Genomic DNA, 10681 nt, shown 5'->3' with positions numbered 1-10681 from the left:
CCCCTCGCTCTTTTTTCAAACAGTTTGCCATGGTTGATGCGATGAAATGCTTTAGAGGCATCCAAGAAGCACAAAAACATGGTGGTACTTCCTCACAGCCTCTGTCAGGACATAGATGCACATATCAGTTCATGTTGACTTTTAAAACCAAATTGCTCATCAGTGGTGATGACATATTTCTTGAATCTATCCACGAGTACAATTCCAAAGACCTTTGATATCATGAGATGTTAACTGTATGTAAGAGAACCATGGCAAGATTAAGTTATTTCTGTGTAATTTTTGGTCATTTTGTGTGCTTTTGTAGTCATTTTGAATGTTATTCAGTTATTTTAGTGTAATTTTCTGTAATTTTGTGTTTTTGTTGTCCTTTGAATGTTTTTCAGTTATTCTGATGTAATTTCGTGAGTTTCTGTTGTCGCTTTGAATGTTTTTCAGTTATTTTTGTGGAATTTTCAGTCATCTCATGTGCTTTTGATGTCACTTTGAATGTTATTCAGCTATTTTTGTGTAATTATCGGTCATTTTGTGTGCTTTTGTTGTAACTTTATACTTCCCTGCTATTTTTGAGTAATTTTTGATAATTGTGGTTGTTTTTGTTGTAGCTTTTAATGTTTTTCAGTTATTTTCGTGTAGTTTCGATTTCAATTTCAATCATGTAACAGTACTTTTACTTGAGCATAATTTATCAGTACTCTTTACAACTCTGGGTATTGGTAAAAAAAAACATCACAAAGGGTGATGACATTGTTCAAAAAAATGCAATTGAAGAGGCACTGAAATGAAAGTAAAGACCTCGTCAACTCTTATTTTGAAATCAAATTCAAGCATTAAATCTATTTCATATGTTAAAGGTTTTATATGTTCATTCTGGATCACACTGCTCTATTCTCACATAGATGGACGAGTGATGTCACCCACACAATCAATCACTTTTCCACTTTTTTTTGTCGCTGCGGCCAAGACGTGCTGACATCTCTGAGCAATCACTGTCCGTGATTTGAATCAGGGAGACTTCCAGCGAGCGCTGGAGGTGTGTACCAACAGTTAGACTCAGAGTCATTGGAAGCAGATGGAGACCATGTGATGCCAAGGAACAACAGTAGCTGCAGATGGTGCAGGTGGACGGCAGAGCAGCGCTAAATGATGACTGAGTTCAACGATATATCTCACTCACTTAGAAGAAAAGCACGAAACACAAGGAGAGATTAAGATAAATGATGGAAATCTCTGGTTTTAAAGCGAGTCAGGCTTTACTTTGAGGCTTAGAAGCCATCAGAAAGTGTTTAGCTGAGATATAAAGATGAGGAGAAATGATGAGTGTTTGCAGGAGCAGGTGGAGATGTGGCAATGTAAACCAAGACAGAATGTTCCGGAGGAAGGAGAAACACTTCCCAATGTGGCTCCAATAATAAACTGTCAGCAGTTTCAAAGTGATTAGAAAAAATAAAATAAAATATGGCTTAGGAATTCATTTTAATGTCACATAGTTTAAGATTTATTCAAATATTTCATTGCACTCATGTGGTTGCTAGGTGGCTAATGCTAACAACTGGGTCTGGGAACTGGAAACGTTCTTTAGAGTAATCTGCTGACTTCAGCAATGAATTATCAAAAACAGCAAACTGAAATATTAGTGATGAACAATAATTATTGATAACTTATTAGACAATAATGACAAATAAAGAAAAACCATTTTATTAGTGGGTAAACCATTAATCCATTAGATCGATGAATTGATTTATATTCCTACGATCCAACTTACATTGATCTGTGCTCGGCAAGTCGACCTTCCTGATGACATTAAAAGTATTAAAATCAATCGATTGTATTGATACAAGAAAATAATGCATTGAATAAATTTGATGAATTAGAGACTTTGCAATTCATTAATCAAAATGTATCTCCTAACAAGCAACGTTTTTCAATCTAAATGTATTTTGGTATATGACTGAATCAATTAAAAAATAAATGTGCTTAAACAAGAACATTTTATTATTCTCATCACTGAGTGATAACATAATGTAAATATGAATAAAGAATATTATGATCGCATAACAGCACAAACTTAAATATAATTAAACTATATTCATCCTTTTTATTTCCAGTAAACTTTCTAAAACAAATGTGTTTTTTGTATTAAAATAAAATAAACAGAACATTCCAGAGAAATATAAACTGAACAGTGTAAAATAGTTAGAATATCTGTGAATATCATGAAATAAACAGAACGACTGATGAAGATGATGAATTTAGTTTGAAAGAGTTTTTCTACATAACAGTTGATAAGTTGATCTGTAGCAGTGTTTCTAGCCCCGCCCACATCCTCTACCACAGAGTGGTCGACTGTCACTACAATCATTTATCACTGACTTTGTTCATTTGTCACTCATGGATTTATTCATTTTGGTTCTGAACCCTGTCTGAGTGTCACTAGGAATGTTGTCCCTGCTAGCTGCTACATGTTAGCATTGAGGTGCTAGCTGCTACATGTTTGGCATTGAGGTGCTAACGGAGACTACAAACTGTTTTTGTTTTCCATCTGGTGTTTTATTTAAAAACTAATGACCAAGAAACACAGTAATAACTTTGACTTACAGTAGGTTCTCCCGTAGGTGCATCAGTATTATGGGTAAACCGCTAACTTGTGAAATTACTGTTTTGAGTGCACAAAAAACCCAACAAAAAGCAAGGAAATTTAATTTTTTTAGATCATTGATTTTCAATTATTAAACTATTGTGTTCTCCCAGAGGGAAGCACATCTATATATATATATGTTGTTTTTTTTTTCATTGTCGCAGAAGTAGTCAAATGACTCGGTTTCTCCGAGTTAAAAAAGGTCTCCGTGAGGCCCTTGACATCCGCTCATAGAATATTCAAATTACAGCCCGATTCAACGAACATAACAGAGGAGTAGTCCTTTGAAAAATGGGGTCCCCGGGGACCCCCTGGTGGTGCTGTGACACGCACGGGCCTCATTTGGTATGTGCCAATGGTTTGGTACTATTAACTGTCGTAATATTTGTCTCGCAAATAAGTGAGAAATGGACTTTCATTTTTTGTTTCTTTTGGGGCCCCAAATCGAAAATGGGGCTCCAAGCGTCGATGCGTACACATCCATAGATTATATCTACCTAATTTTATCCCGATCCGTTCACGAATAACAGAGGAGTAGTGATTTTAACTCATGTAAACAAGAAGAAGAAGAAGAAGAAGAAGAACAAAGTGAGTGGAGTTTTGAGTTCGGTAGCTGGGTGTAAAAAAAATGTAGCGCACAGACCGGCCCACTTTGGGTCGATGGCCAATCCACCCCTGGATGAAGATGGATGTGTTAGATTACATGGCTCTGATAATGAGCAGCATATTGATTTTGTCACTGGAGTATTTATTTTATCTGGCTAAAAAAGATTGATGATATTTTTGAAAAAAAAAAAAAAAAATCTACGTATATAATCTTTTGTTCACTGATGAAATACTGCAGAGATGTAGTCACGGAGCCAGATATGCAGATAAAAGGAGAGATCTGTTGTTGGTTAATCTTTAAAGATAATTTTTCAGAAGGACCTGAACCCAAGCACATTTTATTCACCTTCTTTTCTCCAGACTTCACCTGAGGCTCTTAAAGGATAATCTCACTTCTAACTTCCCACAGTGTTGAACTGTTCAACACGAGGTGTTTCTGATTTAGGATCTGTGAAACAACGAGACACAGCTCTGTAAATATTCCAAACGTTGCACGTGCTTCTGAATGTCTGTTGGTTTCTCCACATCTGCTCAGTATAACGGTGTCTCCTCTGACTTCACTACGTAAAGATGCTAATTCCTGTGTGTTTCTCAAGCCTGGAGCTTCATAGAAGGACTTTCTGTTTGCGTTACCAGACTCACTGAGACCCGTGTTAATACTCGTATAATTGTCAAAGTGTTTGCAGCACTTTGTTCTGCAACAGTTTGTATAAAAAGTCCTTTACTAATCGTACTGGATCAATTAGCTGCTGTCATGTGTGGTCCAGTTTAACAGACAGGAGGCTACTGGTATTGAGCTACTGCTCAAACTGGAGAAGTTCATGCTGGAATGATAGTTCTCAGTGATCCATCCTATTCCACTGCAAATATACATGGAAATTGCCCTTTTACTTAGTCTGCAGTGGGCCTAAGGGTGTAACGATTCATTCATTAGATTGATTAATCGATGTATATTCCTACGAACCAAATACATTGATCTGTGCTCGGCTTGTAGGCCTTCCTGATGATCTTTTTTAAAAGGTATTCAAGAGATTGTATGTGTTTGTAAAGCGTTTTTAATAGTAAATAGTACACTACCAGGGTTGGGGTCAATTATAATTGTAATTGCGTAATTGATTAATTACAGTTATGGCATATTTATAATCGTAATTGTAATTAAATTGTAATTGAGTTTAGATAATTGACTTTATGATTGTAATTGCCATGAAAATTCAATTTTAATTTAACGCTAAACTGGGGAACCATGTTAGAGTTCTATGTACAGTTCTACACATATGAAGTAAACAATTATTAAAATATGTTTCATATCAAGCTTTCTTACATTTTACCATTTAAAGAAAATTTAAATCTAGGGGTATACTGACACAAAAAATGCTCAGAAGCCCACATCGAAAAATATTAAAACCTATATTTTTTAATGATTATGAATCCTAACAAAATAATCAATAGAAATTAGATGATTTTAGTGTATTTTACGGCTGATTTAGGACCTGTTGTCATAAGAGATGCTAACAGAAAGCTAACACAAGAGGAAGGTTAACTTTTATTAGGTTATTTATTTCAGGCTCAGTAATTGTGATTAATTGTAATTGAACTTTAGCAATTGAGAACATAATTGTAATTGACTTTCTGAAGACACAAAATAATTGTAATTTAATTGTAATTGGGATAATTGCTGGTCACTGTAACCGTCATTGAATTTGAATTGACTATGGGTAATTGAAAACATAATTGTAACTGTAAAATGTAATTGACCCCAACCCTGGACGTTACTGTATGATGTCATTGCCAAGCATATATATTTATTAGAACAACACACAATCTTAAACAACTGTATTTTTATATTTTCACTTTGTGAAATATAAATCGAGTTCAACTAAAATGCAGTAGAAAATTAAATATTTGATCTCAAGCATCATCAAAAACTAGTTATAGGAAAAAAATGTCTTTGGGGTTGCCAGGAATTCAATTAATTGATGTTAAGAAAAAAGTTTGGGAACCACTGCAATAAATACTGTTTCTTTCTACTCATTTAAAAAATGAGATTCTTTAAAATGTATTATCACTTGTTCATTCCATCATTATGATCTATATATTGGATTCAGAAATAATAGAAAGGGGTACTAGAGCCAAAAACGTTTGAGAACCATTGCACTGGAGTATGAACCCTATTGGTTGTGGTGATGATGTGACCTTTGACCTTTTCTGCAGCGCCACCATCAGGTCAAACGTTCAGTTTTCAAGTTACAGTATCTTGGTCATTTTTCATCCAAATATTTTCTAATTTGGACTCTAACAGAATGAACCATATTGATTGATGTTGGGAACCCCCCTTTCCTCTCATAAACATTTATTTACTTTTTTTTTGTAAAATTTTTGGTGTTATTTACTATAAATTCCTCTGTCTAATGCTGCGTTCACACCGGATGTGTCACAAAATGTTCGTGCGACCAGATTACATACAAAGTCAATGAATAGATGCGTCCCAGAGACAAAATCTTTGCGGCGATGCGGTCCGATCCGCGCATCAAGAGCGTTGGCCGTGCGAGCTCGTCATATTCGCAGAAGTTCGCAAGAGTTGAAAATATTAAACTCCTGCGACTGTTTTGCAATCAGAGTCTTTGTTGACGATGACGTCAGGCCGTCAACACGGACACCGGTCTGTTCACCCATTCAACCATGGAGTAGAAGGTGTGTGTGACCACCTGGAGCCTTTATAACCGGGACGGGACCAGGAAGGATTTGGCGTGGAGGTGGTAGCAGCAGGTAAAAGTTCTCTCTGTAGTTTTCATCTTTGAAAATCGGCACTGAGCTAGGATTGCATTAGTTGCTAATCACACCGGCTTTTTTCACTGGTGGTTTATGTTTATGAGCAGCAGGCAGTGAAACTCAGAGTTGGATGTGTCGCTGGTGGGCGGGACTTTGCTTCAAACGCGCATATGAAGCGAATCAGGAAATTTTTTGATCCTGCGAAACCTGCAGAACATTTCGTGCGGCAGACTCTTCCAGTGCCGCAGAAGACACAGTCAGTGTAAACGCAGCATAAGACACATTCTCCTCTATATCACTTTCACTGTGAAAGAGCTGTTACAAAATGAGGACATGGTTTCTTCCCCTTCAATGTCATGTATCAACTCAAAAGTATTAACTCTGCACCTGCAGGTGTGGGAATGTGAGGTCATACACAGACAGACAAGGTTTACACAGCTAAAACAGCTCGGGGTGAAATTGATCCCCAGAGTGACGCCAATGTGTGCAATATGTGTGCAGCACGTTGAAAAAAATATGATGATTTTATCCTTAATCGATTGCACCCATCAAAGTAGGAAAAGACATGAAATATGAAGCAAAAAAAAAAGAAGTATCTATTATCTTTTGAATGAGGAAAATTAAATGGGGTCAAATTGACCCCAGGGATAATAGGAGGTTTAAAAGGAATTGACAAAATGCACGTGAAACTCTGATTATTGATGCAAACTTTGTGTGTAAAAGGAAAAGATTAAATGTAGACAGTCTCTTCTTGATTATACTTTATTAATCCCCGAGGGGAAATTCAGTTTCAGTTACATCCCGACTAAGAGACATGAAAAAACAATCACATATCACATGGAGGAACAGGAACGGGAGAACTGTGGCGCAGCCAGCAGCAGGGTGGGGCTCCGTTTATTAGATGAGAAATATGAAACAATGGGAAAGAAGAAAAGGTATAAACGGCAAAAAAAAACCCCAAACAAACTAGGTCCCTGTAGAGAGGGGCGGAGTTTGTGACCATGAAAAAACTATTCAGCAAATATTGCACAAAAACCAACAAACATAACATTCACTTCAGTACAACAGCACGTTAGCACAGGGAATGGATCTTTAGGATGGGTAGTTCGCAGGTCAGCGACAGTATAGCACTGCCCTTACGGTGCACCTCCTACTGCCAACCGCTGGGAAGGAGGAGGGGGTGGAGCCAGAGGAGACAGTGACAAAGACAGGATATGTAGTGATGTAGGAGGAGTGATAAGCCTGTTTACTCAGACTCTGCTGCTGACTCTCACACAGTGCATCTCAAATGCAAATGAAGTTGGACGGCGTTGCCATAGAGATGACCTCGAGAGTTTGTTAGCAGAGCTGGGTCCAGGTGTACATTGAAAGGTCGAATCACGAGTTCAGAGAGAGTCCGGAGAGTTTGGCTCCTTTGGTCGATGACAGCGGCTTCCAATAGTGCTGCCAACGTAATCCAATTTAGCAATAAATCAGGAAAATGCCAGATCCAATCAGCAGAAGACCCAACATCATAAATTCCAATCTGGTGGTGGACATCTTCCACGTCCTACTAGTAGAGAGATTTGACCAAAAGCAAAGAAAGACCAGATCAATCAATTCCATGATTAGATTCAGGATCGGGATGCTCCTGTTAGATTAAAACATGACAATAACAAGACAAAAGAGCAGCAAGCAGAGAAAAGAAGCGTCTTTCTCCTCTGAGTGCAAGAAAGAGTTGCTCTCAGCAAAGTCGGTTGGTTTTTTCTCTGCTCTTATCTGACCTGCTGCTGCTTGCTTTGTCTTGTGCTGTCTTTTTGTCAGAATCTAATAAAAAAACTCTCTCTACATTGATCAGCTTGTCTCTCAATGCAATTGATCAATTTTTTTTGAACAAAAAGAACATGCAGAGGATAATCCGCCAGTCCGGATTATCCTGGGATAAGTGGAGTGTCGTGTGTCTGTCCATCTTTTCCGTTGAGGACGTGGAAGACGTCTACATGATTGGAATTATGATAGTAGGCATGCTGTTGATTGGAGCTGGTAGTTTTCTGACCGATCACAAATTCTGGATTACGTTGGCAGCTGTTTTGGGAAGGCTGCCAGTCATTTCTGATGGATTGTGTAGGGCTCTTAACACTCAGACTCATGCGATAAACAAACTCAAAAGTAAGCAGGAGGCTACCTTGGACCGTCTACGTGGAATTCAATCCAACTTGGAGAAGTTAACAGCTCAGCTTTCGAGATAAGGCCACCATGTTGGATTTACTGCTGGAGACCAGGACTCAAGGCTAACGGAAATCGTGCTTAGCCTGACCGAAAACAAATCGCTTATCATCAATGGCTCCCCTCGTAAGCCAGGCTGGTTCATCTATTCACCAGGATGTTTGTGTCTCCCTCCTCCTCCTCCTCCTCCTGCTCTCCCCCACTGTCACCACCTGGGAACTTTGTTTCTGAATCAGATCTACCCAAGGTCGTTTCACGTAACTGTACAGAATGAAGTGAACGGGATCATGTTTCAACACCTTCTTTGGCCTCCCTCTCCCGTAGCAGCCAGCTGCTGGGGGGCGAGCGTGCACCCTCTTGTAGGTGCCTCGCTCGCCCCCCAGCAGCTGGCTGCTATCCTTTTCTCCACCCCAAACCGTCAACCCTCCTCCCCCACTGCTCCTTGCCCATGTGCTATGTCCTTGAGTTTTGTTATGACGGTGTTTTTTTGTGCCTGTTTGCTGAGGAGGTTTTTCCTAGTTCAACACTGTGCTCTCCAAAGAGAACATGGTTTAGGACCTGCCTTTTTTCCCTCTCCATTCCTTCTGTTTTCCCACTTTTCATCTAAACATGATAGTGCTGCAGATGGCCGCCTCGGTGTGTTGATGCGTGTGTTCTTCGCACCAACTGCCAAGTTAAATTCCGTGTGCTGTTTTTAAACTGTATTTGGCTCATTCGGGTTCTGATTCTGCAAATATTCGTGCAGATGTTACTCACCGAGACAATCTGTGTAGTGGGAGAAGGTTCCCTCAGGGCAGCGGCTCAGACACCTGCCTCGGTACAGCTGGAAACCAGGTTTACACTTAGTGCAAAAGTCACGGCTGAAGCAATGTTCACAGTCTAAGGAGCGGCACTCTGAAAAACACCAAGACATCACTCTGAATATTACTGGATTGAAGAATAATAAAGGTTAGTCAGGTTTCTGGCCAGATTAAATCATAGAAATACAAATGTGGAAGAGGTTTTTGCCATTAAAATGTCACACAAATATTCATAAAATGAAATAAATAAGCAAATGAGTGGAAGAAAAACCGCAAAAAATTCCAAGGCTGATGATGAAGTTGCAACAGTTTCGAGTAAAAACAAATAGTTTGATTATTCGATGTCATTCACTGTTTGATTGGAAGAGTAAAATACTCTTCAACCCTTTTTTAAAAGACGCTTTCAAACAAAAGCAGTAGATAATTGATTGATTGAATGAATGAATATAATCAATGAATGAATAGATACATTACATACATCCACTGTAAAGAATAATAAATTGACTTTTTTAAGGCAACAAGTTTGCTTTTTTTAAAAAAAACTAAATAGTGTTATGAGAGCTGATGTCGTACATTTTATGTTTTTAAAGTACATTTTGTGTTGGTTCAGATTGAATTAGCAGAAAAATCCAATATTTTTATTTTAAACATTTATTTGACATAAATAAACAATAATGAAGATACATTTGTTGGGTTCCTTTCATTAATGGATAGCGACATATATACCTTGTTTAAAAGTATGAAGTAGCCACAAAGTGAGGAAAAGAACCAAAGACTGGTGATAATCGTTAATATTGTAATTATGGTTGAATGATCAAATCGTAGCACCTTGAATCTTAATCAAATCGAATCGTGAGGTTCCTAATAAACATACCACTTTATACCATTTTGTCCTTGTTAAGGTAAAATTTGTAATTATTGATGTCGCAATGTTTTTTGCATTGTGTAGTATCAATATCAGGGGTGGACTAATCATTTGCCATTTCTTTGACAAGAGAGTGGAGGCAGACATGGTAACAGATGGTCAAAAAAGACCAAAAGTGGCAAAAATGTGGCAAGAAAAGCGTGAAAAGTGACTAAAATAGGCTAAAAGCAGTCAAGAATGGCAAAATATGGGTAAATAAAGAGGAACCAGGTAGTATGTAATGGCAAAGGGTTGCCTAAATGGGCCAAATATGGCAAACAATAGTGGAAAAGGGCAAAAATGTGGAACAAAAAGAGAAAAAATATAGGAAAAAAGGAAACAAGTGAAATTTATTGTGTAAAACTTATTTGGGTGAAAAGTGTCTAAAGAAAGGACAAAAACTGGATACAAGTGTCAATAAGAACCTGCAAAAATAAACAAAACAAAAAAAAATAAGAAAAAAGGAATATTTATTGGCAAAAGCAAGCTAACGTATGAAAAAAGTAGAAAATAGGTTAAAAAGGGTTAAAAAGTTTCCTTCATGGTTTTTTGGCGAATAATGAATCAAATTAAGGCATTAAGAGCCACATGTTGAGAATCACTGACTTAATAATGGTTTCATGGTGTCTGGTGATAATGTGGTTTTTGATTTTTGTCCCAGTCCACCCCGATCAGGATATATCGTATCATATCGTCAGATTCATGGCAGTGTACACCCCTAACGTACAAACGGTTGATAAATGAGGGCCAAGGAGACGT

General features: G+C 37.9%; 1 protein-coding gene across 2 annotated transcripts in view; it reads right to left on the bottom strand.

Moving 5' to 3' along the window:
- The window catches only part of rspo4 (R-spondin 4), a 55240-nt gene that overhangs the window by 28095 nt on the left and 16464 nt on the right, over positions 1 to 10681 (bottom strand). For both annotated transcript variants that reach the window (XM_028446371.1, XM_028446372.1), the window contains exon 3: positions 8975 to 9112. In XM_028446371.1, the coding sequence (XP_028302172.1) occupies positions 8975 to 9112 (138 nt within the window). The remainder of the gene's footprint in view (positions 1 to 8974; positions 9113 to 10681) is intronic.

Source organism: Gouania willdenowi, chromosome 5 (assembly GCF_900634775.1).
Source record: "Gouania willdenowi chromosome 5, fGouWil2.1, whole genome shotgun sequence".
Lineage (NCBI taxonomy): Eukaryota > Metazoa > Chordata > Actinopteri > Blenniiformes > Gobiesocidae > Gouania > Gouania willdenowi.
The sequence above is the reverse complement of the archived record's forward strand: the minus strand, read 5'-3'. Positions and strand labels throughout refer to the sequence as shown.